General features: G+C 36.6%; 6 protein-coding genes across 6 annotated transcripts; all 6 read left to right on the forward strand.

Moving 5' to 3' along the window:
* Positions 1-347: 347 nt before the first annotated feature.
* Positions 348-1,856, forward strand: LOC18591017 (protein DOUBLE-STRAND BREAK FORMATION). The gene is given in 5 exon segments (XM_088810172.1): positions 348-409; positions 494-704; positions 828-971; positions 1,063-1,204; positions 1,484-1,856. Coding segments are annotated over 5 exon segments (801 nt in total). The 3' UTR covers positions 1,726-1,856.
* Positions 1,857-5,451: 3,595 nt separating this feature from the next.
* Positions 5,452-6,395, forward strand: ASL5 (Lateral organ boundaries (LOB) domain family protein). The gene is made up of 2 exons (XM_088809982.1): positions 5,452-5,705; positions 6,005-6,395. The coding sequence occupies exons 1-2, from the start codon at positions 5,550-5,552 to the stop codon at positions 6,341-6,343; spliced, it is 495 nt and encodes a 164-aa protein (XP_088666108.1). The 5' UTR covers positions 5,452-5,549; the 3' UTR covers positions 6,344-6,395.
* A 2,877-nt stretch (positions 6,396-9,272) lies between these two features.
* Positions 9,273-11,122, forward strand: LOC18591019 (CCT motif family protein). The gene is made up of 3 exons (XM_007016915.3): positions 9,273-9,791; positions 10,133-10,282; positions 10,374-11,122. Exons 1-3 carry the CDS (start codon positions 9,312-9,314, stop codon positions 10,398-10,400), a joined length of 657 nt encoding a protein of 218 aa, XP_007016977.3. The 5' UTR covers positions 9,273-9,311; the 3' UTR covers positions 10,401-11,122.
* A 1,311-nt stretch (positions 11,123-12,433) lies between these two features.
* LOC18591020 (UDP-glycosyltransferase 87A1-like) lies at positions 12,434-14,163 on the forward strand. The gene is made up of 2 exons (XM_007016916.3): positions 12,434-13,069; positions 13,166-14,163. Exons 1-2 carry the CDS (start codon positions 12,574-12,576, stop codon positions 14,047-14,049), a joined length of 1,380 nt encoding a protein of 459 aa, XP_007016978.3. The 5' UTR covers positions 12,434-12,573; the 3' UTR covers positions 14,050-14,163.
* Positions 14,164-15,329: 1,166 nt separating this feature from the next.
* Positions 15,330-17,481, forward strand: LOC18591021 (UDP-glycosyltransferase 87A1-like). The gene is made up of 2 exons (XM_018127128.2): positions 15,330-15,963; positions 16,447-17,481. The coding sequence occupies exons 1-2, from the start codon at positions 15,471-15,473 to the stop codon at positions 17,337-17,339; spliced, it is 1,386 nt and encodes a 461-aa protein (XP_017982617.1). The 5' UTR covers positions 15,330-15,470; the 3' UTR covers positions 17,340-17,481.
* Positions 17,482-18,394: 913 nt separating this feature from the next.
* Positions 18,395-20,186, forward strand: LOC18591022 (UDP-glycosyltransferase 87A1-like). The gene is made up of 2 exons (XM_007016918.3): positions 18,395-18,977; positions 19,122-20,186. Exons 1-2 carry the CDS (start codon positions 18,494-18,496, stop codon positions 20,021-20,023), a joined length of 1,386 nt encoding a protein of 461 aa, XP_007016980.3. The 5' UTR covers positions 18,395-18,493; the 3' UTR covers positions 20,024-20,186.
* The last annotated feature ends 576 nt before the right edge of the window (positions 20,187-20,762 follow it).

Genomic DNA, 20,762 nt, shown 5'->3' on the forward strand with positions numbered 1-20,762 from the left:
CTAAATGCTATAAAAATTTATCAAAATCTTTATTAATATGTGATTCTATGAAAGATATTAATATTGACAAAAGTTCGAACTAATGCAATGAGAATTTTATTATTTAATAAATATGTTTTCGGAATTTGAACGGTAAATTCGTGACATAAATAATTATTTTTTAAAATTCAATTGAATTACTTTTTAAATATTTTATTTGTTTTTAAAAATAAATTCTACGATTTGATTACCTTTTTCTTATTTTTTTTTATTTTTTACATCAAAATAATAAAATATAAACAACAAAAACTAAAAAATGAACTGTTTTAAACTAATCCATTACCCGCCAATTCCTTCTCCAGGCCGAAATGGCGGACGTCGGAGTGGATCAGCAAATCTCTCTCTTTCGCTCCCAAATCGAAAACAAAAAGTTCACCCCAAATCTCCATTGATTCCATCATTTAGCTATCATTTCGATTTTAATTACCTTTTAAATTCTTTTGCTTTTCTCCAGCAGATTCAACGACGATTCTCTCCGGATTCTCAAATCCCTTCTCGTCTCCAAAGACGTTAAATCGCTTATCCAAACACGGTCGAACTTGATAGAGTTCATCAGATCCGAATCTCTCTCCGTTATTCGTCAAATTGCAGCCAAAACTGTGGATCAACAGCTCTTCGTTCTCGAATTCTTCGTTCGAGCCTTTGCTATTATCGGTGATATCGAGGTTACAACAAAAAAGAAGAAGAAAAATCCTTAATTTTCTGCGATAATCGCCATTGTTATTGTAAATCCACTGATTTTTCCGTCCTGGAATTCCTTTTTCTCTTTTTTATGTTTTTCGGTTCAGAGTTGTTTGGCTTTGAGGTACGAGGCTTTGGTTCTTCGCGATCACAAGTCTGAAATCCAAAAATGGCTGCAAGTTTCACATCTGGAATGGCTTAATTTTGCCGAGCAGTCACTAGAAAATGGTTTTCATGCTGTCGCCGTAAAGGTACTTTACAAATGAACGTGTTCATCTTGGCTAGTAGTACAAAATAATATTCGATTCTTGAGAATCCTAATTTGACTTTTGGGTATTGTAGGCTTGTGACTATGCACTATCTTGCCTTGAGGGGAATGATGTTGCAGAGTCCAAAACAGATGAATCATTGGAAAATCTGCAAGTTACTGAAAAAATAAACAAACTTAAGAATTCTGCTCTAACTTTGGCAGCGTCAGGCTCTGGTATGTCTCATGTGTACTTCCTACATCATGTTGAATCTTCAAATTGATGAAGGAAAGGACTTCTCATGCGTGCAGAGAAAACATGATGAGCCTCTTCTGTTTCAAATTGTTTTGAATTTCAAATTGTTCTTCTATATGTGTAGACAACCAAGGCATGGGGTTCCTGTAATGTGAATGTGATGATAAACTAAAAACTTAGGATTCTCATTTTATATGCATCTTTGGTGATCAAGATTCATTTTAATGCTAAAATATTGTAAGTACGTTTGTTCATCACAGTTCAGGCACAGACTGCAGAATACTTGAGAAAGAAAACAAGTGAGAGGAGCAATCCCCAGCCTCCAATTTGTAAGAAACCACGTTTTGCTGCCAGCGTTCTGTACAGAAATGGGATTAAAAAGCACAATGAGCGAAAATTGATTGCAAGCCAGAAAAAGGTACAGCTGATTAGCATTGAATCAGACTCCACCAGAAATTGAAGGTCTGCCCGATTCCTCTGCCCCAAGCAGTCTGTTTCATGAACAGACATGACATCACAAACAATGTTGGTCAGTCTTTTCATGCTGTTAATTTTTACTCTTAGGTTGACATGGCCAGATTTGTGTTAAAAATAATCTGATGATACTAATGGACATATCCCCTATAGCACAGTTTTGGGACGCCTTTTTTCCTGTCTCTTTCCTTTCCTTTATCATGTACATCTTTTCGTTTGCTCATGGAAATGATAAGTGGAAGATTCTCTCTGCTGATTAAGTTCCATTTTCAAGCCTTGCTGGGTTACTATGGGCTGGAAATCAAGGTTAGAGTCTTAGAGGCATCTACTAAATATGAAAAAGACTCGTCACTTCGAACTAGCTTCACAAACAATATCCATACTGGACTGGAATTTATAGGGTCCTCGCCCTGGGCGTGAGCAACCAAAGGGTTGGCCCAAGTTTGCTTATTTATGGGCCAACATTAAGAAATCAATTTGTCATTGCACTTCATTTCGGATGCGGAGATAAGACTATCGATTGCTTGATTATCTCTATCCATATATGTACAAGAATCTAGTCGCTTATGGACATTTAGGCTTCTTTTGTTTGATTGTTTTTTAATTTTTGTGCAAAAGAATGAATTAGAAAGCAAACATTTAAAAATAAACAGCGAAAATATCAATCAAACAAAATTTTATTTAATTCCTTGTTGGTTGAACTTTGAACAATTTATTCTTTTGTAGGCATAGTTACTCAATAGTCAAACACTGGTATGAAGCTTAGATATTCTTAGAACACAGCATGTTTCATCATGTTTGAACAAGAACAATCTTTTACATTAGCTTTTTTACGTTTTCTTATGAAGTAGGTAAAAAAAGTGGGCGGTATTTTTGTTGGTTTCAGACTTTTGACCTTTGTGAAGAACAAAAAAAAAGAAAAAAGAAAAAGGGGACTCGTAATATTCAAAAGTCATTGATGAAGAAATTAAAGATGTAGCTTAATCGTCAACTTAGAAAACAAGGTTGGAGAAGTTGAAAGTTGTAATTATTCTCAAATTAATCGTAACATTTTCATTGCATTTTGAAGGGAAAGCTTAGCACTGCAGCAACGAAATCTATCATGTTATCATGTGCTTAGTGCTTACTGCTTCTTTCCTTTCCTGTTATTTTTTTAATCCCTGGCACCGAGTTGATGATAGAGTCTTACCATGTAAAGTTTGAATCACATATGTTTTGCGTTGGAAATCCAACACCACTCTGTTCAAGCAATTGAATTTCGTTTCTAGGTCAGTTTTCGTTTTCCATCCCATCCATTGTCAAACATTGCTTCTAGACTCCACCGTTTTTTCTTTCAGAATTGAAAAAACTATGCATAATTCGAGAACCGAATCTTGCAAATCACCAAGCTCATTTAATGTCATGCATTGGAGCTTGCTGTTACATTAGCCTCTAAGATTGTGAAAAGATGTCTGTTGTTTTCCCTTCCTCTATTTTATTCATTACCTTATAATATTACAATAAACCATGGTTTACAAGGTTCTGTCCGGTCTAGAGCTTTGGGTTTTTCCTGCTTTCCTAGTGCTTAGGGGTTTGAAAACTTGGAACGCCAGACAGTAGAATACGCGCTTTGTGAGGTAATGCAAATAAAAGAATTTCAACAGGTGGCTTCTGTTCTACTTCTTATTACTTTTTTCCTCCCTAAATGTTTATTATTTTTTTATGTTTACGAAATTAAGAGAGTATATCATTTGATTCGGATAAGAATACTCTGATTAAAAAAACAAGACATAAACTTGGTTTATAAGACAAAGTGCATATAAAAAAGATTAGGCATATGCCATGACAACTAGGTACGTAAAAGAGAGCTGTTGTCCTCGGAACAGCTGATTAGGAAGGCTTGGAAATCATGTGACGGACATTTAATGCAACAGTCCGAAATAGGTCTTAGGGTTTCTACAAAACCCTCATATTTTTTGTTTCAATCTCTCTGGAAATGGGTTTCGTTTCTTTTTTATAATCCTTAAGCATCAGCTCCATGTCGAATCTCATGACTGGTTGATATTAATTGCTTGTATGTTTAAGGCTAATTTATGTTATCCTCATAATTTTTATAAAGGTGAGCTGGGGGGACTTGAAATTTCATGAAGGAAAGAATACATATTCCCTCAATGCAATAGATTTTGTGACGATGCATTAATCATAAGACACGTTTAGATGGGATATGTATCGTAATAGACATTTTCATGTTTTCTCGTAATGTATGATTTAGCAGTTTTGTGCTTTTGTTTGTAAATTTTCTATTTTTTCTTTTTTTTTTATATTTCCTGAAAATTTCATAAATTTATGAATTTCTAAATCCATAATCGAATTTGCTTCTCTTGATATGATAAAAAATTATCCAAATGAAACACATGCTATCAGTTCAAAAATTAAACATTACATTAAGGAATAAAGCTTTGTTACTGCTTTTGGAAAGAAATTAATTCTTTGAAATTTGAGTTTGTTCTTGATATTTGCTCTCAGCAAAGGGTGCATATTGGTTTCGTGCATTGGTTATTATACGAGTCTTTCCTTAATGTATTCGTCTAAGCAGAATGGTGATTAAATTGAGTTTATATATAATCTATTGAGTTGTTTTGATACATGAAGCTACTTTTGTATAAATTTGTATTCTACCCCACGTGGTTGGGTTTCTCCATAAATTCAAATCAGAAATATTGAAGCAGGTCATCATCACCATGAATCTGGACAGGACAGCACCCCCCAAAATAAATGTAAACGAAAATGCATTCTAGAAAGATGGGAGGCGAGTTCGATGTTTTCTCTGCAGCATTTGATTGTTTTATCTGTATTGAATATAGCTAGGTTGCTAAGCATTCATTAATGGCTGCCTACATCGTGATTCGCAGGTTAATTAAACGAAGAGAGAGAGAGAGATGTTCCGTATGTTTCCATCCATGTGAATGTCCGCCAACAAACATTCACGTTGAGCCCATTTCTCATTGAGTCTCGATCCAATTGAGGTTAGAGTTTCACATCTTAGTTTCTTTTGCTTCATTACGCTAAACCCCTATTCCTAGTTATTGTCTCTAAGCCTAAAATTATTGACCGGTCTTTCAAGCATATATTTAAAAACACAAACACCGTTTCAAGAACGAAAATCTTTTACCTTATTTAGGTTAGAAATTCTTAAATTTTAAATTTATTTATTTATAATTTTACATTTCGTTTTATTCTGAATTGAAGTAAAAATATTTTATATTAAAGATTTTTTTTTTTATTTTATAATTCTCTCCTTTTGTTCACACACTCTCTTTATGTAAATTATAAAATTCTTCCTTTGTTTTTCTATTTAATACATATATACTTAATTGCTCTATTAATCACTCGTTCAACTACTATAAAATTAGAGAGTCAAACATCAAGAACGTGGAGACTACACAACTGCACCTGCATGGATGACAACCTACCACGCGCCAATTGGCGGTGGTCAACTTACATCCTGTTGTTTTTCCATTAAGACCTCGCTTCTGTCTTCAAAACTGACCTTATTGCCCTTGTTAAAATTATGATATCCTTGTTATGCATGGACATAAGAGTGATTATAGTGTACATATATAATCAAGGTTTTTGCATCAGCCTACCTTCATGATCAATTCGACCTAATGCTTTAAATTATTATTTTTTAATCATGAAAGCATGTGGGTTCATTCCACAACCATTATAAATAGGTATTTTAATCTCCATTTCTTTTCAACACTAAGCTTGGTTTGCTTGTTTTTTGATTTTCTTCCTTGTTTACAATCAAAGAAAACCCTCTCTGTTACAGCTTTGGGTGTAGTTCTTTGAGATATATCCCCAGAGAAATCGATGGGAGGTTCTTCACCATGCGCGTCCTGCAAACTCTTGAGGCGTCGCTGCGCCAAGGACTGCATCTTTGCTCCTTACTTCCCTTCCGATGACCCTCACAAGTTTGCCATTGTTCACAAAGTCTTTGGTGCTAGCAATGTCGGCAAAATGTTGCAGGTTTCTTTCTTTCTACCCTCATTCTTTTATATATATATTTAAAAGTTAATGAATTTCATTAATAAACTCGTTCTTTTATATGCGTCATTAAAGTTATTTTTAATCGACAAAGAACATCATTCATCAATCAATACATTTGCAATCCGGGAAATTATCCTCATTTTCTATGCATGTTTGTGTTCGGAACTTTGGGCAATATTGTATCTTAGAAATAAATGCATGCTTGATATATATAGATATAGTTCCAAGGCTAGCTGTTTCTTCTAATTAATATCTTGTCGTAAATCTTATTTGTCCAGGAGCTACCGGTTCACCAGAGAGCGGATGCTGTGAGTAGCTTGGTTTATGAAGCAAATGCTAGAGTGAGGGACCCGGTGTACGGGTGCGTTGGGGCCATATCCTACCTTCAGAATCAAGTATCACAGTTGCAAATGCAACTGGCGGTGGCCCAGACAGAGATACTTTGCATCCAGATGCAGCAGGAATCGGCCTTGCCGACTCAAATACCTCAAGATGACAAGTCGTTCCTCCTAGCCAGTACTAGTAACGTAGATAACATCTCCCAATACCTCAACTTCGCTTCTTCTGGCAATGTAATCCAAGACCCAGCTCTCAAGAGAGAGTCTCTTTGGACTTAGTTTTAATTAATAAGTTCCAATGAAGCAGTACTACGCTACTCCTTTCTTCTTCTTTTTTTCTTTCTTAATTCCTCTCATTTTCGTTGGGTTAATTTGCATGGTTATTGTCGCAATTAGCATGGTAATTAAAGGGCAAAAAAGAAAAGGAAGAGAGAAAACCCCATTAACATATAATTAAGGCTATTAATCTTGAGTTACGGAAAGGGAGGAATTCTTTGATGGGGTCAAACTATGCATGTGAGGTAGCGAGAATAGTAGGGTTGAGACTTTAATTAAAAAGCTTCTCTTAATTTCTTGATAGAGACACTCTATGACTAATGATACAATATCTTTCCTTTGTCTAAAGTAAGCTAAAATCCTGTGTCTACCCTAGACTCAGCCATTCCTAATTCTAGGTGACCTTAATGGGGGTGGGGTGATGAGATTCATGGGGTAGACCAGTAAGTTTCCAGTGGAAAACAGCCCATCCCATGCAACAGCTTCACAAACAATGCCTTTGATATAAAAGTATAATCAAGCTTACGCTTCTTCACGTGAGGAGCTAATGTAATTAAAAGAAGTGCTCTCTTCATGGCAAAGCTTAGACATAATGTATATATTTAATAGAGTGATTAATATGTGCTCAATATAGCAAAGCTCGAATATTTTATTAGCAGCACATTCATTTCAAAATCAGAGAAATGCTTTATATAATAATTAGAAGAGTAATTAGAAAAACCCCTGAAGCAGCAAGTTCCTAACTTTATGCTCAAGTGTTTGCTATCAAGTCAAATTTAGAAGCTGTCCCTCATTCATTTAACTTGTCTTCTTGCTTCTTTTATTTACTATTACTACTACTTCTTAAGGTTCTTCTTCAAAATTAATAAATTAATGAAATGGTTAAATACCAAACTCGACACCACTGTTATTTTCAGGTTGTTCTAGGAAGTTTGCATGGTTGGTAAAACCTATATAGTCCTTTTTTTAACAGTGTTGTGTTAACCACCCCTTTTAAGGGGTTTAACCATCATTAATTTAACTTTAGGTGTCTCCGACGACCTTCTGTTACCGTTCTAATTATTAACACCGTGTAATTCTCTTTTTCTCGTATTGCAAATAAATTAACAGATGATTTTGTTAAATTTGATGTTTGACGTTCACGTGATATTATTTTAATAATTAATTAATTTGACGTAACAATAATAGAATAAAAAGAAAAATTTATTTATACGCGATCCAAAAATTCAAACAGTTCGAATTGTTTTAAACGTTCAACTAAAAAAATTCATAAATTAAAAAGGAAATTTGGAAAACCTAAATAATCATTAGATTTCATTAGGAAACACTTAAATAGGTAAGACAATGACAAGTCAAAAGAACCTCTCTATCTTCATCATTTTGTTTGTTGATTTTTTTGAAGAATCTATGGTGGTTACTAAACTTAACCTCTTGCCTCTTATTTTTCCTCGAATTTTCCTTTAGCCCTACTGTTCTTCTACCACTCCTATGCCACCGACAAAGTTCCCCCAAATTTGCTGTTGCTGTGGCCATGGAAAAAGCTCCCTTTTTTCCTTCAAATTATTGAAGGGGAATTAGGGGGTACTTGCTACTTAGTTAGCGTATGGTACTATATCTAGGAGATCAAAAAAAAAAAAAAAAATCGAACCTTATTTTTTTATTAAGCAAGAAAATTATATATTAATTAATAAATTAAATATTTAGATGTCCAAAAAAATATTAATAATTATAATTTATTATAAATATTTAAAAACATAGAAAATAATATTAATAATAGTAATTCATTTAATAATTAAAATCATAAAAAAAAAAAATATTGGGTACAGCTGATAGCTACAAGAGAGCACCACCAACCCAACCCCTCTTAGGGTTAGGATAAGCTTAAATGGTCTTCCTTCTCATCCATGTCAGGTTTCTCTTTATTTGATGCTGATTGTTTCCCTTTATAATTGTACTAGCTAGCCATTTTTTTCATCCACTTTGGGATATATACGCATGCAGTAGTTTTCAAAAATTCTTATAATTAATAATTAATATTAATCAAAATATGTTACTTATCATCATGAATATTTGGGAGATCTATTTGCAGATTATATGGATTCTAAGCATAACATTGTTGTTAATTCTTAAATGTACAAAATAATTAATTATCAACAACAAATCATGTGTTCGATTTGAGACTTTTTCAAATAAATCATGGATGAAATTATTAATAGCGAGACATGTATTGACTTTGTCATGTTTTTAATATGCAGAACAAATTTTTTCAACTTTAACAAAGTACTGTAAAGATTATAAGATCATTTGTTGAGACAGTTTTGGTCAATAGATAAAGATGAAAAAAACTTTCTCCATAAGATTCGAGTCATCTATTCCTATTGATTTAGAAACCATAAACTTAATCGCACCAATCTTGTGACAAAGCACCCCACCAATTATCCGACGGTTAGATTTGGTACTAAATGTTTGAAGGGAATGGCTGATCGGCATGAACAACCCACCATTTCTTAACAATGAATCTTCTTCTTCTTCCTCATCACAAGAACTGATTGGATCTAATTACCATGTTCCTATGAAAGTGGCCTGGAAGAAACTTTCCTTTGATCACATGCTTCCTGATATGTACATATTTCTTCTTTCCCCATGAGAAAGATGTTCATATTTCGATTTTCACAATTTGAACAATTAAAAGTGGTCCCAATTCACATGCAGGAAAAAAGGTTCTAAAGGACCCACTGTCTACCTCCAAGCTGGAACCAAATAGCCAATCAGGAGAAAGTATGGAATGAATCGACCAGTAGCATGAGGATAAGGTGCCATGTAGATCAAGGAAAGCATTGAAAGAGGAAAGAAATATCCATTTCATGCCTCTCTCATCTGTTTAAGTTGAAATCGCCATGCAATGCAACAACAGTGTCTAAAGAGGGGAGTAAAACAAGAGGGACAAGGGCGAGCTAGATATTTAGTTAAGATGGGGTACACTAACTCATTGCTAAGGAGCCCAAAGAAGGAAGAGCAACAGGTTCCAGATGCCAGTGTCAATGAATTCAACGACACCAAGGAGAGCTACGGACGTGGAGAGATTGATATCATGGCTGAACTGGAAGGCATTTTGGGCATTGAAAATGGAGAAAAACTGGCAGGGAGTAGGGTTCATGGTCATCTCAGCTGGGATTTCATGGACTGGGAAGGCGAATTTCACAATGCGGAGGAAGAAGATGAAGAGGACGAAAGAGACGGGAAACTTTATGCAGGCAAGTGCTTTGAAGAAGAAATTGAATATGACAAGGTCGTAAAGAAAGAAAATCTTGGTTTCTGGGAAGATGATGATGAGAAGAGGGTTTCTTTGAACTTGAATTTGAATTATCAGGATGTCTTGGATGCCTGGTCTGATCGTGGGTCGCTATGGGCTGACGATTATTCGATTTCAAAGGCGAGCAACGGCTACTATGTTAGTATTCTGATACTTGTTTCTGTTTCGTATTGTACTTTCAGAAGAAGACAATTCATGTTAATTACCAGCATCTATATATATTTCCCTTCTTTTTCAATGATGAAAAATTGAATTCTACTATTACTATATCTGATTAAGAAGAGAAAAACAGAGAATTCAACGTTTTTAGCCTACAATTCTGTCAGAAACTTCATTTAATTTTGAATTTTAGCCCTTCTTTACTTTCCAAACTCCTACTGATGAAGTTAGATTATTAACTAGTGAATTATCGTAAGAAAATAGTCTTACAATCGATGTTGTAAGTGTTGATACATACTTTAGTTTTATATTTTCTCTAGATGGGGGAGGTGCCTGTGATGGAAGAAGAAAGAGCAAGAAGGGAAGCCAGTGTTCTTAGATACAAAGAGAAGCGTCAGACTAGATTGTTCTCCAAGAAGATAAGGTATCAAGTCCGCAAACTCAATGCAGATAAAAGACCAAGGCTCAAGGTTTGTCCTCATCTCTTTTCTCTACCATATCACATCTGCATGTACTTAAATTTCAGATATTAAGATTACTGCTATATTTCGGTTGCTGCAGGGCCGGTTCGTGAAGAGAGTTTCATAGGAAGATAACCCAAAACCATGTTTCAAATATCTCAGAAAATATCTTTTGCCCTGTGGACTTTTTCCAATGCATACTGCTTTGTGTTTGTGTCTAAATGAAAAATATCTTTTCCAACTCTCAGGCCGAAATACGGGTATATGGAAATATCTTTTCCATTCCTAACTTTCTAGGCCCTTCCGAATGAAGCTTTCTGTCGTGGACCTGATCACCATTATGCAGATAATTGACCCTACAGTTCATACCCAAGAATGGTCTATTTCTGGCATTTTGTGATGGACTGCATCCACAAAGCAATATTCACACAGGGCTGGAAAGGTTTTTATTGTATATAAATCAAAAGGTCAAATGTCAGTGAAATTATTTCAGCAGGGAAATGCAATCAAATTGTTGTGGGGGCTAGACCACTGAACCATGACAGTGGTCCCATTGTAATGTTCATGATTTGATTTCTCTGCTTTCTTTTTTACTTCATTGGTTTTTTCCATGTTTTCTTGGTGGGGCTTGTTTGAGCTTTTCCTCTTTATGGGGGTGTCTTTTACGTCTACCGTCATTTTCTGATGAGAGGCCCATCCACCCAAAATTGTTTTCAGAAGGAGACTGCCATTTGATGTGGAGGGTGTTGTGCCTTTTCTAACTTTGTAGAACTGTGAATTATCATCAGTCTGTAAAACTGCAGACCTGTTAACTGTAATTTGTTAGTAAGAATCACAAGTTCATGCTGAGTCAAGGATTTCATTTGGATGATATCATATCCTAACAAAGCGTTTATCCATGAAAATAACAGAACAAGTTTCCTTTCTAATCATCACTTACTTGTGAAATCGACTATAATCATCTGGCTTTAGAGTTACGGAAATGCTAAGGAATATGGATTTTGAGACATGAACGTGAAGGAAACATTAATTCTAAGCTTACCAATATAATAGAATTAGACATCTCCACATGCCTTAAGACAAACCTAATGTGACTGTTGGCTGATGAAAACCTTATGTAATTGAATTGAAAATTTGAGTAGTCCCTTATTCCCTCCCTCTTGTTTTACCAAATTTAGGTGGTCCTGGCTGAAGGACAAGGACTGTGGTCATTGTGGGCATCGTCATGGCCTATTTGCCTCCCTTTTGGCCCACAACATGAAGTCTCTAGGCCGTATTGGAATCTAACCACTAAATACTAACACTAGCTATATGTGTCTTTGTTGAAAATATCAAAGATTTTGTTATATTTGCAACCTATTATCTACTAAATTTATGAAAGATAAATTCGGAGAACTAAAACGAGAAAGAAAATATAATTAAATTCGAAGTCTCTCTATTGTCTTTTCATTCAACAATAACACTAATAAATATATTTGCAGGAGAGAAAAAATAATAATAAAATAAAACATGTAAAGTAAAATAACTGTGCAATACCTATATCTTATATAACCACCTACTTCACAATACAAATCCACTATCCAACATGACAATAAATGCAAAAGAAAAAATAAATTGATATTAACTAATAAATGAAAAAACTGTTAAGAATAATTAATCTGGTTTTTCAAGTCAAATCTCATTCTTCACAATCTTGTAACAAAGTATCTTGTATTATTCGATCCAGATGAATAAAATTAAAATATGTTATAATCAAGTTCAGATAAAATTTAAATAATAAAATGACTATCCTTTATAGATTCGGAAAGGATTCGGGTAATAATTTTAAAATACCCACAGCTAAATACTACTAATACTAAGAAGAAAGGAACCCAGAATTTGCTGATTATCAGAAAAGCCCAGATCCATCAGGTTCATTAAATTTGGGCTAGTGTTGAAGTCTGGTTAGGCACTCACTTTGATGGGAACAAAAGGCTCAGAAAAGAACTGATATACCGTTGAAAAACCTTCAAACTAAATCCGTCAAAATAAGGAGTGCACAGTGCACCGTTGAATTCTTCCACAGCCACAAACATTGAAGTCCGGTTGTTGCCTGAGCCATGGATAAATCCAAGATGCCAGGTTGGCTCTAGCTTTTGTCCCCTTCGACAACATCTTCCATTAAAATGGAAAGATGAAAATAATTTCATTCCCTTTAGTTAAGTAAGTCGGTCACTACATTGGAAAACAGAACACTCCAAGGCTCTACTCCAGGCTCCAGGTTCTATATAATTTAACCGGGTTCGTTCAAGTCACCGGAGATGGATCACGTCACCAAGGAACCGACCACCGTCTGCCACGTTTTGGCTGTGCCTTTCCCCTCTCGAGGCCACATCAACCCCATGATGAACCTCTGCAAGTCATTACTCTCCAAAAACATGGACATTCTCGTAACCTTCGTTGTCAGCGAGGAGTGGTTCGGCTTCATCGGCTCGGAGCCCAAACCTGACAACATTCGCTTCGGCACGATTCCCAATGACTTCACCTCCGAGCTGGACCGCTCCGGGAACTACTCCCCTGACTTCTTTGAAGAAGTTCTGAGGAAGATGGAAGCTCCCGTGGAGCAACTCATTGATCGGCTTGAACCGCCTGTTACCACCATCGTTTATGATGCTTATCTGACCTTTGCCGTTAGGGTTGGGAACAGAAGGAAAATTCCGCTAGCATCGTTTTGGACCATGCCGGCTTTAGTATATTCCGTTTTCCATCATTTTGATCTCCTGGTCCAGAACCGACACTTCCCCATTAATTTGTTAGGTACTTGGATGATGAAAACAACTATAGAATTTACCTTTCTTTTTTGTATTTTTCAAACTTTGTTTTCAAGTTTAGTTCTTATGATGATTTTGACAGAACAAGGAGAGGATCGTGTTGATTGTATCCCCGGAATTTCTTCAATTCGGAAAGTAGACCTTCCCACTTGCCTGTATGGAAAAGGTCTAGACGTCTTGCATCGAGGCCTGGAAGCAGTTTCGGGCGTGGCCAAAGTGCAATATCTACTGCTTGTTTCAGTATACGAGCTGGAATCTCAAATCATTGAAGCTTTGAAAGAACGAATCTCAACTCCAGTCTATCACATCGGCCCTCCCATTCCTTACTTCAAACTGGAAGACAATTCCGCGGTGAATCTTAGTGACAAAAGTTACTTCCAGTGGCTAGATTCACAACCTGAAAGTTCTGTCTTGTATGTTTCACAAGGAAGCTTGCATTCAGCTACGAGTGCCCAACTGGATGAGATTGCAGCTGGGTTGCGCATCAGCGGGGTTAGGTACTTTTGGGTTGCACGCAAGGAGACTCCTCGTTTCGAAGATGAATGCGGTGAAAAGGGTTTGATAGTGCCTTGGTGTGACCAATTGAGAGTACTGTGTCATCCTTCCATCGGGGGGTTTTGGTCACATTGTGGGTGGAATTCCACTTCAGAAGCCATTTTTGCAGGTGTTCCTATGCTTACTTTTCCAATTTATTGGGATCAAACTCCAAACAGTAAGCAAATCGTAGAAGATTGGAAGATCGGCTGGAGGGTGAAGAACAAGTCGGAAGCGCACAGTTTGGTGCCAAGAGAAGAAATTGCAGGGATTATCCGGAGGTTTATGAATTTGGACAGCGAAGAGGGGAAAGAAATGAGGAAAAGAGCAAAGAAACTTAGCCAGGTTTGCCGACAAGCAGTTCAAAAAGGAGGATCATCGGATACCGATCTGCAAGCCTTTGTTAATGACATTGCACAATGCCACAAATAACATCTGAGCAGATGGAATAAGTGTCTGACTTCGTTAATCACACTTCATTAGCTAGAAATTTCAGAAGAATTGATCTATTTGCAAAGAAATGCAATAGATAAGAATTGAAGATCATCCAGGAATACTCTTCTTTTCTTTTCCCTTTTCCCTTTCAAAAATTTCCTAGCATTCATGTCTATCGCTCTTGAGTAATGATAGCTACTGACATTTTTGTTTTTGATAGGCAAAATTATATTGAGCTTTGTCTCATAAAAGAGACTTCGAACAGCATAGCCACTTAAGGCTTAAAGCTACAAAAGGTCCTCCAGACGAGGCCTAGCAAACATCAGAAGTACATGATGTGCCAATAGAAACAAAAATGATAAATAAACCAACACAAAAACTCCACGAATAGTCCATCAAAGGGTTTGCTTAACATTGACAGTCAACCCTATAATCATTTAAAAAGAATAGCTACTGACATATTGGTCAGCAACTTTTGTTTTGGTCCAATCCTTCTGAAAACCACGCAGAACTTGGTGCATCAATGCCGTGCACGCCACTTTGCTTTGTGCCATTCTGGGTCCAGCAATAACGAGGGGTTTCTTTCTTCTTGACATTGCCATTTTCATTTCCTTTTCTTCATTTCTGTCACTCCCTCTTCTCTGTTTAAACCACACAGACTTTTCATGTTGTTAAACTAAAAGAACTATTGAGAGAGTCATTTCCAACACCATTAGACCTGAGCTGGTACTGTGCTTCTCTTTTATTTTCCACTATGTTAACCTCTGTTTTTCTTAGTAAAACATTTTTCCACGGCTATGAGTATTTTTCCTTTTGATCCAGAAATAATTTTTTCCCTTCCAAACACTTGAAACTGCCAAAAGTATGTTTCGAAAACTTAGAAAACTTTTGTATTGTCAAGAGTTACTCTTCTTATTTTACAACCACAGCTTATCATTGATTTATTTAGCAAACGATTGGATTCAGGCAGTGATAATAAAACTATAGTCAATGATAAATAGTTTGAAATTATGTTGGTATGGACGAAACGTGAATGATTTGCAAAGGAAAATGATAGTTAAGGACTTACTAAGAAACACAAACTGTTCTTCACCACTCACTAAACATGTTAAAGTTTTCCAGTCCGATGTTCAACGGTCACTGTCATGAATTATTGTGATGCAACCAGTCAAACAAGGACAAAAGTTTGTCCGCATCTGCTAGATTTAGACACAGCCTATTCGACAAGGTGATTGTGAGAGTGAAATTGTGGCCAATTTCGTAATTGAACTTTTATTCTACTGGTTTTTAGTGTCAGACAGAATAAGCTGTAAGCACCTGGCTCGTCCTAGTTTTAGTTTTCCATCAGTTTCAATCTCCTTTCCTAGCTCTAACTCTTCAGCTAATTGATCAAAAAGCCACCGGAAAACTTCCAGGCAATGGAACCAACCAAAGCAGAGCACACCTGCAAATGCCACGTGGTGGCGGTGCCTTATCCTGGTAGAGGCCACGTCAATCCGATGATGAACCTCTGCAAGCTGCTCTGTTCCAAAAGCACCGATATTCTCATAACTTTTGTTGTTACCGAGGAGTGGTTCGGCTTCATAGGTTCGGACAACAAGCCTGCCAACGTCAGGTTCAGAACGATCCCCAACGTAATCCCATCCGAACATGTTCGAGCCAAGGACTTCCCTGGCTTCGTGGCGGCGGTGCTGACGAAGATGGAAGCTCCATTCGAGGAGCTCCTTGATCGGCTCGAATCCCCAGTGACGGCCATCGTAGCTGATACTTACATGTCTTGGACGGTTGAAGTAGGGAAACGAAGGAAAATTCCGGTGGCTTCCCTTTGGACCATGTCGGCATCCGTGTTGTCGGTTTTTCACCATTTCAACCTCCTCGTGGAAAACCATCATTTCCCAGCTGATTTGTCAGGTATGTCTCTGGATTCTTGTCGTGTTTCTGTTTTTAATTTTACTTTTGGTGACTTTGGGCTGTTTTTGACGAGATCTGAAGCAAATCTTGCCCTTGTTCAAGATCTTTTATCAAAATGCAGCACGTTCATGGCAGACAATTTGTATTCTATAATATAAAGGAAGAAAATTTGGCAACTAATGTGCTTGAAAAGTTACAGATTCAATGTGAGAAAGGTTCCCTAAGAATTATTTTTCAATGGGAGCAGGGCCCCTGTTTAATTTTTTTTTATTTGCGACAATTAGTTATCTCTCTCTCTTTTGTCTTCTCTACCAGTAGAATCAAATTCCCCTTTTTACTCTTTGCCTAGATAGCTTGTTACCCGTAATCACACAGTCAATTAAAAAAAACTACAATTTTAATATCTTGGTTAATTTACAGACTGATTTTATGTCTGATTTGATATAATTTACTTCTTACCTCTATCTTTTTTGTGCATACCAGAGCAGGGAAATGAGCTTGTGGATTACATCCCTGGACTTCCTCATACTCATGTAGCAGATTTGCCAACAATTTTCTATGGAAATGGCCGCCAAACCTTGCAGCTTGCTCTCGATTGTGTTTCATCAGTGCCCAAAGCACAGTATCTTCTCTTCACCTCTGTCTACGAACTTGAATTGCAAGTCATTGATGCTTTTAAAGCGAGGTTACCTTTTCCTGTCTATCCAATTGGCCCTAGCATACCTTACCTTGACCTGAAAGAAAATTCTTCAAAAAGTACTAGTTTTGGCGACCCTGACTACCTTCAGTGGCTAGATTCCCAACCTAAAGGTTCAGTCCTGTATGTCTCGTTGGGAAGTTTTCTATCAGTCTCTGCTGCCCAAATGGATGAAATTGTAGCTGGGGTGCACGACAGTGGTGTTCGGTACTTGTGGGTGTCACGTGGGGACTCTTCTCGATTCAAAGACTGCTGTGGTGGTCGGGGACGAGTGATTCCTTGGTCTGATCAGCTAAGGGTGCTATGCCATTCTTCTGTTGGAGGATTTTGGACACATTGTGGGTGGAATTCCACTCTTGAGGCTGCCTATGCTGGCGTTCCAATGCTTACTTTTCCTATATTTTGGGATCAAGTTCCGAATAGTAAGCAAATAGTAGAAGATTGGAAGATTGGATGGGGAGTGAAGAAGGACAAGGTAGGAGAACATTTGATGACGAGAGAAGAAATTGCAGAGCTTGTGCGGAAGTTCATGGATTTTGACAGCAACGAGGGGAAGGAAATGAGAAGGTGGGCTGGAAAACTTCGAGAAACATGTCAACTAGCAATTGCAAAAGGCGGATCCTCGGATATTAACCTGGATTCTTTCATCAAGAACATCTCGGAAAGGCACACTCATTAGCTATTCTTAGTTCTTTACTGATTTGTTGCCATAAATCATGTGATCAATGCTGGTTAGTTTCATGTGGATTTAATATTTTGCTCAAAAAATCCATGTTGGCAACATTGAATAACAAAATTCTTATGATCGTGTGAGCATGGAATTGCCGTCTTTTCTGGTATAAAGAACTAGATTGTTTTCTGATACATTAAGCTTAAGCTACACGGCTAAACTAAATGGTTCATTTGCATCTTTAAATAGTGAAGCCAATAATCTGATTGATGGTTATTTCTAATAAAAAAAGCAATCAAACCAATTTAATCACCTAATGCTGGCTACTGGCTCTTTTAATATTCATGAAAATGTGTCCATATCCCAGAAGTATAAAAACGAAAGCTTTTCCAAAAGCGACACCATTCAACATCCCCATGGTTCCAGCAAGGAAATGACAGACGTCAACTGAAAGTCACCTTCAAGTATACCTGTCAAATGGGTGGGCGTGGTTCATTGAGTTAGTTCATTTTTTATTTAATATAAAGTAGATTAGATCATAAAAATTTAAGTTTATATTTAAACCGAATCTAGATGGATCAGCCCACCAAATCAGTGGGCTGGGGTGGCTGGGGCAGGCCAGCCTTATAAATAAAAAAAATTAATAATTTTAATTAATTTAATAATTTTAAATATTTAATTATATAAAAGTAATAATTTAATTATTAATAATATTACTTATTTTATATATTTTAATGTGTTTAATTTTTAGTTATCAAATTAATAATTTTAATTTATGAATTAAATTATAAAATAATTTTATTAATAAAAAATTTATTAACTAAAATTATAAAAATAAAATTTTTTTTGATAAAAAAGAAATAGATTAGCCCAACCCAACTCATGGGTTAGTAAGGAGCGGACTGGGTTGAAAATTTCATAATCCATACAAAAATGGACTGACTCGATCCGACTCATATTTTTTCAATTCATAAAAATTAGGACCGGGCTGAGCCGGGCTGGCCCATTGACAGGTCTACGGCTTCAAGCTTTGAAACGGGCAATAAGATCCTTGTCAAAAAGGTCAAAAGCTAAAACTTTACCTGCTTCATCTTCTGTTGAGAGTCTGATCTGAAAGTTGGAACTTTGTCTTGAGAGAAAGAAAGGTTCATAGTCGGAATCACATGGCTTCAGAAAAACCTGATCTCTGCCATGTTGTGGCATTGCCTTATCCTGGTCGAGGCCATGTTAATCCAATGATGAATCTTTGCAAGTTCATAACTAGGAAGAGAGAGAATATTCTCATAACATTTGTTGTTACAGAAGAGTGGCTAGGCTTCATTAGTTCTAATGCTAAGCATAGTAATATTCGCCTTGCCTCGATACCAAATGTGATCCCATCAGAACTTGTTCGAGCTGATGACTTTCCAGGATTTATTCAGGCTGTCAGGACAAAGATGACAGCCCCTTTTGAAGAATTACTTGACCGCCTTGAGCTGCCAGTGACCACCATATTAACTGACGCAGCGCTAGTATGGGCTATACATGCAGGAAACTACAGGAATATCCCTGTGGCCGCACTGAGGACCTCACCGGCAACGGTGTTTTCAATGTTGTGTTACTTGGATCTGTTTAAACAAAATGGCCATTTTCCAGTTGATTTATCAGGTATGCCAAGTTTTACTGGATTTTATTTATGGTTTATTCTATGCTGGACTTCTAATTGAAAATATTACCCAAAAAAAAAAAGGAATCCTAATTGAAAGTAGAATTATTTTTATTTGCTTATGAATTCAATTTAACTTGTGATAGAGCAAGGACAAGAGCTTGTGGACTACATCCCTGGAATTCCTCCGATACGTGTGGCAGATCTCCCGACATTTTTCAGTGGAGACAGTCCAACTTTATTGCGAGGGCTCCTGGAAACCTTGTCAAGTTTAACCACAGCACACTATCTTCTGTTCAATTCTGTCTATGAGCTTGAAGCTCCAGTCTTTGACACTTTGAAAGAAAAATTCAGCATCCCTCTCTACCCTGTTGGCCCCAATATACCATGCTTTGAATTGGAAGACATTTCATCTGCAAATTCTGCTCAGAGTGGTCCTGACTATCTAGAATGGCTGAATTCACAACCTACAGGGTCTGTTTTATATGTGTCAATGGGTAGTTTCCTTTCAGCTTCAACTGCCCAAATGGATGCAATTTTTGCTGGAGTAATTAATAGTGGTGTTCGGTACATTTTGGTTGCACGTTCAGAAACTTTTCGGTTTACTGCCAACCATAGTCATTTAGGATTGGTGGTGCCTTGGTGTAACCAAATGAAAGTCTTGTGCCATTCTTCCGTTGGAGGATTTTTGACACATTGTGGATGGAATTCAACCCTTGAAGCTGTTTTTGCAGGAGTTCCAATGCTTACTTTTCCTTTATTTTGGGATCAAGTTACAAATAGCAAGAGAATTGTGGAAGATTGGAAGATTGGATGGAGAATGAAGAGGGATGCAGGAAGCAACACTTTGACGAGAAGAGAAGAAATTTCAGACCTTGTACAAAGGTTCATGGATCCAGAAAGCAGTGACAGGATGGAGATGGTAAAAAGAGCAAGAAAACTTCAAGATATTTGTCAAGCAGCAGTTGCAGAAGGGGGATCATCTGACACTAATCTTGATGCCTTCATCGGGGCTATTTCTAATCACCCTCCCTATCAAGAATGTTGATGTATTTCTATTCAATCCTAAAATAATTTAAAGCCGATGGAAGGAACCCTGTGATTTCATGAAGTTCATATGGATTGAGCAAGCAGTGGACTTGTGTTTCGATGACAATGAAATAAGCAGATGCTAGAATTTTCTGTTCCATAATGTAGAATTCATTTTCCTATTCCTTTCTATCAACTATGGGGCAGGTTTTGCACTCGAGCATTTAGTTCAGTGGTTGGTGCATAATCCTTCTACCTTTAGAGCAAGGTTCGAATCTCCCTCCCCCAATTATAAAAAAAGAAAGAAAAACTATGGAGCAGGTTTTAAAACAAACCCTTAACTTAAACAGTGAATATTCATAGTATTTAAAGCAATCAGCAGATCAATAATGGAAAGTGGAATGAAATGTGCCCTCTCTAAGTTTTAAGAGTCAAAGTCAATAGAAACAACATTTGCTTGTGGTCCAAATGGCTACCACAAATATAAGTTCAAGATGGATAAGTTCACCCTGCATAAAACTGCTAAGAATATTCAGATGGATGAGTGTCATTTCTAGAATTAATATCAAAACGAGCAAGAAGACAGATAGTAGTTAACTTGTTCATTATTGTTAGATGAAGAGAATCTTGATCTATCATACCATATTAGAATAAGAGAAAATCTTATATAATATAAAATTGTAAATGGTGAATTGATATATATATATATATATAAGATTAATCTTAATTTGATTCATAGTTTAATTGTAGTCTGACTA

The sequence above is a fragment of the Theobroma cacao genome, chromosome 9, assembly GCF_053813885.1.
Source record: "Theobroma cacao isolate CCN51 chromosome 9, ASM5381388v1, whole genome shotgun sequence".
Taxonomy (NCBI): Eukaryota; Viridiplantae; Streptophyta; class Magnoliopsida; order Malvales; family Malvaceae; genus Theobroma; species Theobroma cacao.